The sequence below is a fragment of the Phalaenopsis equestris genome, unplaced genomic scaffold (assembly GCF_001263595.1).
Source record: "Phalaenopsis equestris unplaced genomic scaffold, ASM126359v1 Scaffold000349, whole genome shotgun sequence".
Lineage (NCBI taxonomy): Eukaryota > Viridiplantae > Streptophyta > Magnoliopsida > Asparagales > Orchidaceae > Phalaenopsis > Phalaenopsis equestris.
This window is the reverse complement of record NW_018164791.1, coordinates 12,462-27,417: the sequence shown is the minus strand read 5'-3', so window position 1 is coordinate 27,417 and position 14,956 is coordinate 12,462. Positions and strand designations below refer to the sequence as shown.

The 14,956-nt window shown below is 34.2% G+C and overlaps 2 protein-coding genes across 5 annotated transcripts in view; one reads left to right on the top strand and one right to left on the bottom strand.

The window, feature by feature from the left end:
• Positions 1-3,236, bottom strand: part of LOC110026085 (receptor homology region, transmembrane domain- and RING domain-containing protein 1-like) — an 8,723-nt gene extending 5,487 nt beyond the window's left edge. Inside the window, exon 1 of the mRNA XM_020726873.1 lies at positions 2,826-3,236. Coding sequence (XP_020582532.1) covers positions 2,826-3,222 — 397 coding nt within the window. The 5' untranslated portion in view covers positions 3,223-3,236. The remainder of the gene's footprint in view (positions 1-2,825) is intronic.
• A 4,409-nt stretch (positions 3,237-7,645) lies between these two features.
• Positions 7,646-14,956, top strand: part of LOC110026076 (protein SPA, chloroplastic) — a 7,698-nt gene continuing 387 nt past the window's right edge. Inside the window, exons 1-7 of one of the 4 annotated variants that reach the window (XM_020726859.1) lie at positions 7,646-7,945; positions 8,046-8,129; positions 8,223-8,274; positions 10,667-10,823; positions 10,997-11,037; positions 12,246-12,286; positions 13,451-13,764. In XM_020726859.1, the coding sequence (XP_020582518.1) occupies positions 7,790-7,945; positions 8,046-8,129; positions 8,223-8,274; positions 10,667-10,823; positions 10,997-11,037; positions 12,246-12,286; positions 13,451-13,576 (657 nt within the window). In that variant the 5' untranslated portion in view covers positions 7,646-7,789 and the 3' untranslated portion in view covers positions 13,577-13,764. Of the gene's footprint in view, positions 7,946-8,045; positions 8,130-8,222; positions 8,275-10,666; positions 10,824-10,996; positions 11,038-12,245; positions 12,594-13,450; positions 13,765-14,956 lie in introns of those variants that run through there. The other 3 variants (XM_020726862.1, XM_020726861.1, XM_020726860.1) reach the window with 3 other exon arrangements.

Genomic DNA, 14,956 nt, shown 5'->3' with positions numbered 1-14,956 from the left:
TTTACACTTAGAGACAAAATGTGAAATGACTATATCTGTGATAGGGTTGGTGTAGCTCCTGTGACGGACAAAATTAGAGAAAGTCGTCTTAGACGATTTGGTCACATTAAACGTCTGCCATCTGATGATCCGATTATGAGAGTAGATGTTTTAGATTCGACTTGTGTTAAGAAAGACAGAGGTAGACCTAGGAAAACTTGAGCTACTTGTATAAAAAATGATCTTAATTTACTAGAACTAAAAGAAAATATGACACTAAATAGGATGCAATGGAGAAAAAAGATTCATGTAGCCGACCCCACGTAGTGGGATTAAGACTTTGTTGTTGTTGTTTGTTGTTGTTGGGCATTTACATACATACCACCCAATTCCTATATATTTACATATCCAACACCAAAACATCACTTTTTACATTTATACCATCTAGATCTCTCATCACATCAAAAATATCGTCATTTAACTTCTAAAAAGTGAATACATATTTTCATGCAAAGATAAGGTGGTATGGTATGTATGTAAAAATTAAAGTTTCGGTGTCACACATGTAAATGCATAGAAATCGAGTGGTATGTATGTAAATCATCCTTAACTCTATAAAATAGATGCACACGCTCTCTCTCTTGCTAAGATGTTAGTTTATAAAAGCATTTACCATAAAATTTATAGGCTGAATCAAAGCATGCATTCATGATAAATTGGTTTATAATTCTATATTAATATCAATGCTCCCTGGAAAAATTATTTTCCCTCATCTAAAAGGCTTAGGCAGGGATGCTTATTGTCCCTAATCTATTTTCCATTATCATGGACTGCTTCTCCTGTCTTCATGACTAAGCTAGCGCCAACAAGTAGTCTGAATCAAAGCAGAAATAAAAAGGAAAAAAAGAGAAAACTAATAGAGGAGCTAAAAATAAGATTTGTATCTCTCCAATTATACTAGTAACTGTGCATGTGCGGCTACCTTCGTGTCAGTTGCATGTTGGATTATGGAAATTGAAATGAATTCCGCTATACCACTCTATAAGTTTAAAAAAGAATATTTACACATACTAGTCAATTCTTATGCATTTACATCTCTAACACCTAAACTTCATTTATTACATATGTATACCACCTTACCTATGCATGAAAAGATGTATTTCACTTTTTAAAAGTTAAAATAGTTATATTTTTGATGTGATAGGAAAGATTTGGGTTGTATATTTGTAAAAACTAAAGTTTAGGTTTTAGAAATGTAAATAGATAGGAATTGGTTGGTATGCACGCCAATGCTCCTTAAAAAAATGAGTTAGAATTCATCAAAGGCATCCAAATTGCATTTAAAGGCCTCAATTACTAACTGGACATGTTAGGTAAGGGTTATTGGAGAAGGTCTGAATTCAAAAAATAAAATAGAACAGATAAAAAGTTGATGAGTGGGAAGAATAAAAGAAAATGAGAATGGAAGGAACCATCAAAGTAAGGAGTAATAAATTCATCATCCTCAAATAATGGATTGCATGGCACACTTAGGATTATGGTCAGCTATAACTCCACGTGTCTTATTTCACAATCAATCAATAAAGAACCAATTTTTATGTGAGATTGGGCAATCATTGAATTTCTCGATTTGGAAATCAAATTGGATAGATAAGTTCCACAATCAAAAAGTCAGAATTTCAAGACACAAGGTCCCTGATCCATCACAATGATTGTTGGACACTAGCCTATTAGTTTTGCATCATATCAACTATCATTGCCTCAATCACAATTTATTAGAATAAACTAAAAATATGACACTAAATAGGACACAATGAAGAATATGGATTCAAGTCACCGACTGCAATTAGTGGGATAAAGACTTGTTATTGTTGTTGCATCCATTAAAATTGTCGTAAAACTTAGCTACATTTTGTGACAAAAAAAATTATTTCCAAAATTCATTGCAAACTCATATCAAATCAAAAATTGTGCTATTACAACTTTTTTAAAAGTGAAATGCACATTTTTCACGCATAGGTTTAAAGCACCAAAGTGCTATAAATTGTAAATAGGAATGTATAGGTCCGAAATGTGTGTAAATACATGAGAATTGTGTGCCACTTATGTAAATTTCCCAAAAAGAAAACCTCTTGATCCAAATTTAAAGGACTGCCCTATCCTATGCCAAAGTTTAGACCACTAGAGAAATTGCATTGTGAGAAGATTCATCCGAAACCCTCATTGATCCTGAATTAATTTGACAATCTTCAAAAGGCAACCGCTCTCACCAACTTTCATATATAATCATCTCTAGTTCCATCAAGCATTCACCTTAACATCATTTCAACCACACTAACTTGGGAAAAAGAACTCAAATTCACATTAATCTTCTTTTCTGCAGAGATTCAAAGAGCTATCTCCACTAAACCAGATAACAATTTTCATTGATGAAGGAAAATGTTCTTATGGTGATCGTGAATAAATTTGAATCTTCTTTCATTTCACACCACTGCAGGCAAGCTGGCTAAAAGACATGGAGTCAACCACAGCAAAAAAAATCCTAGTTTTGCAGCACATTAATCACATTTAAGAGATTTAAAATCGTCCCAAAGAAACGACACTATAATCTAAAAAGTCAAAGCATGCGCAGAACAACTAAATTTCAATAAATTCCAAGACTCCATAATCTAATTCCACCAAATTTCATCAGCTGCATCACAATAGCAAGCTCTAAACACATAAACGGTTCATCAAAATCATGTCAGACACCGAAATCGACAAGTTTAGCCCTAACTCAATATAAGAAGGCAAGCAAATCAGCAACTCAACCAAATTAACATTTCGCGGGCCTTCAGTTTACTTACTCGAATACAAGTAACCCATGTCCTGATCATCGAAGATGATTGCAGCCTGGAAGCCAGCATCTTGCGCAACCCTAACCTTGCGGTCGAAGCTGCCCCCGCCGCGCTCAATGAGAACAAAGCGAACGCCTGTGGTTGTGCCTACGCGATCAGCGGAGAAGTTTGTGCGCAGTGCAGAGCACGCGTCCAGGGTATTGGCGACGTAAAGAGAACCACAAGCGCCGAAGCCATCGACGGGGACGGCGAAGCGCGCGGGTGCGTCTATGAAAGTGAAAGAGAAGGAGCTGCCATGGAGGCGGACGAGGGCTGTGGCTGGGCGGAGGAGGATAAGGAGGATGATAGCGCAGATGAGTGCGGCGGTAGAATTGGGACTCGAGATCGAGGATGGAGATTGCTTCATAGTGCCAGTTCGGAACAAAGCGAATGCATAGTTTTATATCATCTACTAAAAAATTTAAGTATAACATATTAATGATCCACATTTAAAATTTTAAGCTCCAATCACCCAAAAACAATCCAAGACTTTAAGGGTCTGTTTGGGGCAGCTGCACCTTATTCAACTTATGTTGATTAGCAGTTTATCTTATCTGATAAACTGTTGATGAGCAGTTGATCCTGATAAGTTAGCTGGTTGTTTGGTTTGTGCATTTGGAAAATAATTGATTCTGGATAAATGTTCATTTTACTTCTATTCTGGATAAGTTATTTAGTTGTTTGATTTGTGCGTTTTGTAAACAACTTATTTGCAGATTTTTTTAGTTAAATGAACAATCCCTCACGCAAAATTTATAATTTTTTCAATAAAAAGACAATATATACATGTTAAAAATTTTAGAACCAATTAACCCCCTTCAGACTCATTCGACACATACAGATCACCGAAATTTTGCAACGTAACATTAATTCGTATGCAATGTGCCAAGTTTGTAAAATTAAAATTCAAATGTTAAGACATTTAAGACATGAAAATACAAAAGAGTTGAGTTACATTTATATGACTCAAATATTTCCGATCACATCAAAGAAACACAGTTACATATATAAAAGTAAAATACACCTTCATGCACTAATATGGAGTATAATGAAACCCAAAAAAAAGAAAAAATAACATGTTAAAATTACTAGGAAAAAATAACTATATTGACTTTAAAATATAAAAGCATATCACGACGAATGTTGTCCGGTTCTGACACTCAGAACCCCGAGCAAACTTGTTTGACTGGAATATCGTAGAAACGGAAGCATTCAAACCACAAGTGGTGCTCTCAACTTGTGACACCATCGAACTCCGAGCCACGGTGTATAGTTGGGATATCGTAGACACAGACGTACTATCAACCCACCTGAAGAAATTGCAGTCTTCCGGTCTGTATCCCCATCGCGGGCATCTATAGAATTGTCGCTCATAGCTATGTGGCTAGCGTGACATGAGTAGCAAGGACGGTAGATCTCAACGGCACATCACGTGCCCGGACTTCTCCGAATATCTGGAATTCATCGTCCTGTAAATATTAAAAAGAGAATAGATTAATCAATAAATAAAGGAAATAAAGAAAATCTACCTATCAAAGTATGGAGGTAACGGTTGTCGACAACAAAGTTCTTTGGCCATGCAAGCTGCTCCACAGTTATCTCAATAAAATCAGCAGTCATAAAAAGTAAAAAAAAAAAATTAATAGAAGGTAAATTCATATTAGGTAAAGATCTCAACAAGTTCATAATTAAAAAAGTTCAATGTTGTAGTGTCCAATTATCATAATTTGAAATAATTTTGATTAATAAATACCAAACAGATAATTTGCAACCCAGACGGCTAAAACAACTACAACGAAAAGCAATTAGAGCAAAAACAACCTCACAACCAAAACTCCCTCAACTTCAATAGTTCACTGCATTCATTCTGAAACTACCAAAAGTATGGAAGCAACGGTTGCCAGAACAAAATTTTGTGGTCGTCCTCGTCGCTGCATACTTGGTAGGTTATAATATAGAAACACATTAATAAACAAACAGTTAGAGTTGCAGGTTATAAAATGACGAACCTAATATAAGCATGTATGGGCCAACCTTATATGAATTCAACTACTAATTGCTACTAATATAAACATATTTGACCAACATAATATAAGGGTCTGTTTGGGGCAGCTGCAGCTTATCTAACTTATGTTGATAAACAACTTATCTTGATAATATGCTGATAAACAGCTGATCCAGATAAACTGGCTGGTTGTTTGGTTTGTGCGTTTGAAAAACAGCTGATTATGAATAAATGACTATTCTGTCATTGTTCTGTATAAGCTGTTTAGCTGTTTGGTTTGTGCATTTTGTAAACAACTTATTTATATATATTTTTTAGTTAAATGAACAATTTGTCAAGCAGAATTTGTAATTTTTTCAATAAAATGACAATGTATACATGCTAGATATTTTAGAATCAATTAATCCCATTCAGACTAATTCGATACATACAGACGACCGAAAAATTGCAACATAACATTAAAAATAATTTGCTGATAAGCTAGGTGCGGTGACTATTATAATTTTTTATTTTTTTGGAAAAGTCAGACCGTTGTCAGAAAACTGCCACCGCACCTAGGTAGGTGTGGTGTGACTGTTTTCAGCATTTTCAAAATATCAAAATACAGTTTATCGAAATAGATCAGGTGCATTCTCAAAAAACGATCACATTAAATAAACTGTTAAAATATAATTTAAATAAACAGATCCACATTTAAAATTTTAAGCTCCAATCACCCAAAAATAATACAAGACTTTAAGAGTCTGTTTGGGGCAGCTGCACCTCATTCAACTTATGTTGATTAGCAGTTTAACTTATCATGATAATTTGTTGATGAGCAGTCGATCCTGATAATTTAGCTGGTTGTTTGGTTTGTGCGTTTGGAAAACAACTGATTCTGAATAAATGTTCATTTTACTTCTATTTTGGATTAGTTGTTTGGTTTGTGTGTTTTGTAAACAGCTTATTTGCAGATTTTTTTAGTAAAATGAACAATATCTCATGTTATAATTTTTTCAACAAAAAGACAATATATACATGTTAAAAATTTTAGAACCAATTAACCCCCTTCAGACTCATTCGACACATACAGATCACCGAAAATTTGCAACGTAACATTAATTCGTATGCAATGTGCCAAGTTTGTAAAATTAAAATTCAAATGTTAAGACATTAAAATACAAAAGAGTTGAGTTACATTTATATGACTCAAATATTTTTGATCACATCAAAGAAACACAGTTACATATACAAAAGTAAAATACACTTTCATGCACTAATATGGAGTATAATGAAACCCAAAAAAAAATAATAACATGTTAAAATTACAAGGAAAAAATGACTATATTAACTTTAAAATATAAAAGCATATCACGACGAATGTTGCCCGGTTCTGACACCCAAAATCCCGAGCAAACTTGTTTGACTGGAATATCGCAGAAACAGAAGCATTCAAACCACAAGTGGTGCTCTCAACTTGTGACACCATCGAACTCCGAGCCACGGTGTATAGTTGGGATATCGTAGACACAGACGTACTATCAACCCACCTGAAGAAATTGCAGTCTTCCGGTCTGTATCCCCATCGCGGGCATCTATAGAATTGTCGCTCATAGCTATGTGGCTAGCGTGACATGAGTAGCAAGGACGGTAGATCTCAACGGCACATCACGTGCCCGGACTTCTCCGAATATCTGGAATTCATCGTCCTGTAAATATTAAAAAGAGAATAGATTAATCAATAAATAAAGGAAATAAAGAAAATCTATCTACCAAAGTATGGAGGCAACGGTTGCCGACAACAAAGTGCTGTGGTCATCAAAGCTGCTTCACAGTTATCTCAATAAAATCAGCACTCATAAAAAGTAAAAAAAAATTAATAATAATAGAAGGTAAATTCATATTAGGTAAAGATCTCAACAAGTTCATAATTAAAAAAGTTCAATGTTGTAGTGTCCAATTATCATAATTTGAAGTAATTTTGATTAATAAATACCAAACAGTTAATTTGCAACCCAGACGGCTAAAACAACTCCAACGAAATGCAGTTAGAGCAAAAACAACCTCACAACCAAAACTCCCTCAACTTCAATAGTTCACTGCATTCATTCTCAAACTACCAAAAGTATGGAAGCAACGGTTGCCCAGAACAAAATTTTGTGGTCATCCTCGTCGCTACATACTTGGTAGGTTATAATCTAGAAACACATTAATAAACCAACATTTAGAGTTGCATGTTATAAAATGACGAACCTAATATAAGCATGTATGGGCCAATCTTATATGAATTCAACTACTAATTGCTGCTAATATAAGCATGTTTGACCAACATAACATAAGAGTATGTTTGAGGCAGCTGCAATTTATCCAATTTATGCTGATAAATAACTTATCTTGATAATATGCTGATAGAGAACTGATCCAGATAAGCTGGCTGACTGTTTGGTTTGTGCGTTTGGAAAACAACTGATTCTGAATAAATGACCATTCTGTCATTGTTTTGTATAAACTGTTTAACTGTTTGGTTTGTGCATTTTGTAAACAACTTATTTACAGTTTTTTTTTTCGTTAAATGAACAATTTGTTAAGCAGAATTTGTAATTTTATCAACAAAATGACAATGTATACATGTTAAATATTTTAGAACCAATTAACCCCATTCAGACTAATTCGATACATGCAGACGACCGAACGAACTGTTCGCGAACAACGAGCTTTTTTGACAGAAAGATGGGTTTTAAAAAAGTCACGGCATCTGCCACACAAACGGGCCTTAAATCTATTTGAAGTGAATGTGTGTCAGCCAAAACTGAAGATTATCGAGGGTCCATCATATCCATAATATGTGGTCGACATGCTTCTTCCTGATCGAGTTGGTAATCGAGAAACCAGTGAAGAATCCACGCATAAATCCTCCATCCCTCCTGCCCCTACTCAGAGAGTGTGAAGAATGGCTGCGGCGCCACCTCTGCAAGGCCTGCGCACATCCTTTCTTCCTTCCTGTCTTCGCAATAAGCTAACCCTCTCTCAATCCCTCAAGCCCGGACGAACCCGCCGCTCGCCTCCCTATCCCCGAATCAGAGCCCTAGAGCTTGATCAGAGCACGGTACTCTCTTCATACATTTGATATTATAACCAAAGCTTGAGTTTCTTTTTGCTAATTGGAGTGATGCGTGATTAATTGGGATCTCTGTTTGTTCTTTTAGGTTGTTGCCATCTCCGTCGGGGTTGTTAGCGTTGCCGTCGGCATAGGAATCCCACTTTTTTATGAGTCTCAGATCGACAATGCGGTTAGCTGACTATTGATTTGATTGTATTTTTGAGATTTCGGAGGAGGGGAAAGCTTGATTCTCTTTGTTTTTGGGTTGATTTGTACTTTGCAGGCTAAGCGAGAGAATACTCAGCCTTGCTTCCCTTGTAATGGATCTGGAGCTCGTAAGAAAATTTATCTTCTTGTTTTTGCTTTTATATTGCTGAATCAGAATTTGTACTATGATAACAACCAAGGAATAAAACTTAAAACAGGAAAGAGAGAATATGAAAGACGGAGAGAAAGAGAGTGCACATTAAGAAACTAGTTCCTTTTAAGGGCGACTAACCAGCCATTTTCTATAGAAATGACCACCTGTTTATGACATAAGGGGGTATAAAGTGGCAAATTACATGACGGCCTCTACATTCATCGGTCTTTAATAGGGTATTTTGGGCATATAAAAAATAGACTAGCCTACAGTTCCACTATTTGTCGGGGGTATAAAGTGGCAAATTACATGACGGCCTCTACTTTCATCGGTCTTTAATAGGGTAATTTGGGCATATAAAAAATAGACTTGTCTACAGTTCCACTATTTGTCTTTTTTTTATGAGAGTCTGAGACATTTGGGTCGGCCAAGTGTATTCGATCTACTCTGTTGGTTCAGGGCAGCCGATCGACCATGGTGATTCTTCTATAATCTAGACTTTGCTCGGCCATCTGAACTTAATTCGGTCGGCTATCTTGGTTCGACATTCGACTGTTGAGCCTTCAACGAGAAACTCATGTTGCTGGGACGTAAATATAGTTTGACAAGCAGAGGGTGAATCACCGTAATCTGATAGGCAGTTTACCCATTTGGCAACCGTTTGGAGGGCATGATGAGTTTTCAGTGATGAAGATTTAGGGCCCCGTAAAGAGCATTAGAGACTCGTTCGAGGCGTCTTGAAATACTTGGGCTAGAGTTGGAGTGAATTATCTCCTAGTTTGGATAGGCCATGATCTTTGACTTCATTGGCCTTTGTTCGGATGGCCCTAAGTTTTGTTTTGAGAGAGCTATACACCATATCCTAGATACGGCTCTCATTCCCATATGCACTTCAACAAAATGATCTTGCCGAAAGAAAACATCGCCATATCCTGGATTCAGCTCGATCACTTCTTGCCACATCTAGCCTATCACTTACATTTTGGCCTGGTATGATTCTAATGGCTGTACATCTCATCAACAGGTTGCCATCCCCCAACACTCAAAAACATTCCCCATATCAATTCTTATTCAAACAACCACCTGATCATGAAAATCTGAAAGCATTTGGGTATGAATGTTTCCCCTGGATTCCTCCACACAATAGAACCAAATTCGATTAAAAATCAAATGCATGTGTCTTCATCAGCTACCCGGCCAACTTCAAAGGCTACAAATGCTTCCACCCATCAACTGGCAATATCATTTTATCTCGTCACATTATTTTCAATGAACTCCATTATCCCTACAAGCACATCCAATTATCCATCAGTTCTCTCCCAGCCCTCCGACCTTCAACCCCTTCAATGCTCCTACCCATGGTTTCTCCACTACAGCACTCAACCACTACAACTCAACCCAAGCCTCTACAATCATTGAATCAGCTAGCTCCATCTGCCAACACCATATCCGAACTCAATTCCTCAACGTCCTCCAGTTTTCCAACAACCATACCATATCCTCTACAAGCTTCTCCCACCACTGCTACTCAACCTATACAGCAGCCCACTCCCTCCATACCCAACCCCACATCACCAATCCCCCTACCCGAGCCAACTCCTCTAGCCGTACCAAACCACCCCATGATAACTCGATAAAAAACCGGTACACTCAAACCCAAAACAATTTTCACACTCCAACATTCCATTCAAGCTGCCTCTGAACCTCTTGACTTTCTCGAAGCAAATGCCAATGCCAATGCTATGCAAATTGAAATGGATGCTCTCTACAAACAAACCACCTGGGAACTAGTTAAGATGCAGTCATGTTAAAACTTGGGTTGATATTCATTAGTGGAGCAGCGTCTATTAAAGATGAGGTTGCTAAAAACAGACCTAAGTGGTTTGGATACACAACAAAGGGTGAAAGATACACCAATAAGATGGTTTGGGCATGATCTAAGGATAAAATTAGTGGCATTTTCATACATACCACCCGATTCCTATGTTTTTATATATTTAACACCTAAGCTTTAGTTTTTACATTTATACCGCCCAAAGCCTTCATATCACATAAAAAACACCTCCAGTTTAACTTTTAAAAGGTAAAATACACCTTTTCATGCACCAGTAAGGTGACATGTATGTAAAAATAAAAAGTTAGTTGTTAGATATGCAAATAAATAGTAATTGAGTGGTATTTATGTAAATATTAATGTTGAAGAATTAGGAAAAAAAGAATAGAAGTTGTAAAAGAACGAATATATGCTAATAACATAAAATTATAAATCTTTACTAGTTAACAAATTGTTTCATTAATAGTTTAAAGCTTTTCTGCCGGGACTACTGATGGAGCGGAAGATTAAAGAGACTTGTTTGAAATTTCAGAGCAATGCAGGTTCTGCTCAGGAAAAGGAATTGTGACTGTAATTGTTGGCGGAGGCGAAAGCGAAGTATCACAATGCATCAACTGTGAAGGTTCAGGCGCTTTAACGTGCACCACCTGCCAAGGCACCGGCATTCAGCCTCGTTATCTTGATCGAAGGTATACTATTTGCTATCGTTGAGTGAGTAAGATGAATAATGCATTTACATGCATAGCGCCCAATTCTTATTTATTTGCATATCTATCACCTAAACTTTGATTTTGGCATTTATCTCATAACAAATACTAGTCCTTTAACTTTTAAAAGCTGAAATACACATTTTCGTGCACAGGAAAGGCGGCACATATGTAAGAATTGAAGTTTATGCGTTAGGTATGTAAATAGTCTAGTGAGTGGTATGAATGTAAATCTTCCAAAGGAATGTTGTGGTACATATTTTACTAACAATTGTGGATAGGGAGCAGCATAACAGCATAGAGATAAAATAGCCTTGTTCAAGTATTCCCAAATAGTAATAAATTAATGTTCACGGGGTATATTTAACTTATTATTATGAAAAATAGCAGACCCAATTATTCAACTTGTTGATTTAATGTCTGATGTTATTTCACATATCAGAAGGAAAGGAGGATGTTTTCTTGTTATGATTCCTTTTTTTGTCTTTTTAACTTATTGCCACTTGAATTGAAATCAAATAAATTTTAAGAGAAACATATTTATGTTTATTTTATCACAATCATATGCATGATGAGTTTGATTTTGGAAGATTTACTTACATACCCACAATTCTTATGTATTTACATATCGAACATCTGAACATCAATTTTTACATACATACCACCTTAATTTATATTTCACTTTTTAAAATTTAAAATGGTTGTATTTCTTTTGTAATATGAAAGATTTGGGTGGTATTAATGTAAAATGTAAAGTATTGATGTTAGATATGTAAATGCTTAGGAATTGGGTGGTTTTATGTAAATGCCCCTTTAATTTATTAAAGTAAGTGACCAAAACAATCACCAAGTACATTAATTAATTTGAAGAATTGTTGTTACTTGTTTTTAAACCAAGGGAGGAAGAACAAGTTACCTTTGTATTAAAGTTCAATAACCTGAATCATTCCATCTTTTCTTTTTCATCTACAGATTTTTATAGTAAGTTTCTAAATTGGGGCATTTGCATACATACCACCCAATTCTTATGTTATTACATATCTAACATCCAAACTTTACTTTTTACATTTATACCACCCAAACCTATCATATCACAGCAAAAATAGCATTATTGTAACTTTTAGAAAGTGAAATGCACTTTTTTCATGCATGGGTTAGGTGGCATATATGTGCAAATTGAAGTTTAGGTGCTGATATGTAAATATATAAGAATTGAGTGGTTTGTATGTAAATCTACCTTCTAAATTTGACGTAACCACAGCTAGCTAGTAGGGAGAAAACATTCTTTTTCTATCTATACTTTCTTTGATAAAATCAGTGTGAAATTCCTTTCATCTTTTTTTGAAATAAATTTATGTAAATCAATTTTTTTGTCAGAACAATTATATGTTTTTCTCTTACCAGAGAGTTCAAGGACGACGACTGAAACCTTTCGACTGATAGAGGTATGAGGAACTCCATTAATGACCTTAAGATAGGGATTTATGTGATTTTGACATTATTTGTTGTATTTATGATGCCTTATTGCTACTTTAACTCATTCAATTTTGTATATTGTTTTTGCAAAAGAAACCAGTCATAGTTTCCAGATAGTGTTTGAGTAAGAATAATTTATGTTATCTATAACAATTTGTTCATGTTAAATAGGTAGAAAAATAGATAATATGTTATATGTCAGGCCATATTCACTGCTGTTTATCCCCTCTAAAAATAAGGGCATTTACATACCGCACAATTCTTATATATTTACATATCTAACACCAAAACTTTAATATTTACATGCACAGCACACAAATCTTTAATTTCACATAAAAAAAATACCACTGTCATCTTCTTTTTAAAAGTGAAATTCACCTTTTTATGCCTTTAAGTTTTGGATGTGTAAATACATAAGAATTGTGTGGTCTCTATGTAAATTTTCCATTTTGTTCTCTGGAACAGTGGAAGCACTTTATTATATGTTTCCATTTATTCTGGAAATAATTAGTTTTGTAAAAAGAAAAAAAAAATAAATGTGCCAAGGAACTAATTTCTTTTACTTCCTAAAAAACTGAAGCTGAATAAGCTCATAACATAAATAAAACAAAAATTGAAGCAGTTTCAAACATGCCGTTCTTGGTAATTTGCCAATTCTCCCCTTAAAATTTTGGAAATTTACATACCTCCTGTATGATTCTTCTGTTTTTATTTATTTATCTAAAACTCAAACTTTGATATTTACTTAAATAATGTTTTAGTGTCACAATCACATCAAAGTATATGTACGAATGTAAATAAATATTAGAGTTTAAATGCCTAAGAATCGTGTGGGATGCATGTAAATCCCCCTTTTTTAAGTATACAAATTATGTTATTGTAGAGATGAAAAATCTTACTAGTGAAATTCTTGCAGAGTAACAATTGCAAATTATTATTATTAATTAATTAATTAATACAAATTATGTTATTGTAGAGATGAAAAATCTTACAAGTGAAATTCTTGCAGAGTAACAATGGCAAATTATTATTATTATTTATTTATTTATTTATGAAATGTTGGTTAACTCATTGTATTTTTTACTTCTTAATTTTCCATCTAACCATTTTTTTCACATAAATACAATGATTAGGGCTGGATTAAGGGTGTAAATGAGTTGAGTCGAGCTCTAGCCACTAAGTTTGCTCTCAAGCTAATAAGTCTCAGTCATCTGAATTGGCAAGTTAAGCTCCCGAGTCACTTATCGAGTCAATCCTAAGCATGCTTGGCCTAGTTAAACCCCAGGTGAATCTTCAAATCTGCATCAGATAACTTGGGACGGTTTTAAAAGAACAGTATGAGCACACAAACACATGATTGCTTGTATATATAGAAAAAGAAAAACGAATAATGTGAATGTAAGTAATGCCAATTGTACATACATACATATGCATACACATAAACTTAGGTATTACAGACATACAGATGTCACATACATGTACTCATAAATACATATACATACACATTTGTATATATAATCTTATCAAAAAAGGAAAAAACAAAAAAAGGAAAACCAAAAGTTGCCAACTTGCCATATCTTTTAATAGATTCCATTGTGAATGGGAGCCTATTATAGCTCTTCCTAATGCTTCTCTTATCCAAACAAATGAAGTGACTGAATGATGCTTATTATGAGATGACTCATGGTAGGCTCAGACTTGCACAATGAATGAATCACTTTAAGCAACTATATCAAATCTCTTCAATAAAGAAATCTAAGTGCTTTCCTATCAATATTGGCCCCATCTCACATATAACAAAATTATCATTGTAACCAACAATCACTCATTATAATATTAATAAAAGGAATTGGTTTTGACTACTTTGATTGCAATCATATTTTATCATTTGTAAGATTAACTCATCTTATCACCATCATCATCAATGACCAGTAATTTCACCAAAGAAATGATTTTTCTCAAGACATTTTAAAAATTGGCATTTTACCTGCATATCATCCATGTTCTGTGTATTTATATATTTAGCACTTAAACTTTGCTTTTTATATGTATACCACCTAAATCTTTTATATTATAAAAACACAATTATTTAACTTTTAAGAAGCGATATGCATATTTTCATGCATATGTAAGGCATTGTGTATGTAAAAGTTGAAGTTTAGAGATCAGATATGTAAATTCGTAGAAATTGGGTGGTTTGTATGTAAATTCGTAGATATCAGACTATGTGAGAACATTTTGAAATAAATTAAGAAAGGATAATTGTTGGATGAGCAAGATTTTTATTTCTAAATGTAGATAAAGGGCTAACTTTTCTTGCATCGTAATTGTATCTCTTTATTGCAACTCTTTTGACGAAAAGCTTCAGATCTCAAATAGGAATATTATTAGTTTTTTATAAATTAAATATGGTGCACTATAATGTTTTTTTATTGGTTTTTTTATGAGTATTGAATGATGATTTTTTTCCTGTTTGATCTATTAAAATTAAGTGATTTATAAATGTTTTTTTTAGCTTAAACAGTATTCACTTGGATGATAAAATTTAACAAATGTTATTAATTGTCATATTTTTATATGACATTAAAGATTTAAGTGGTATTAATATATATATATATATATATATATATATATGTCAT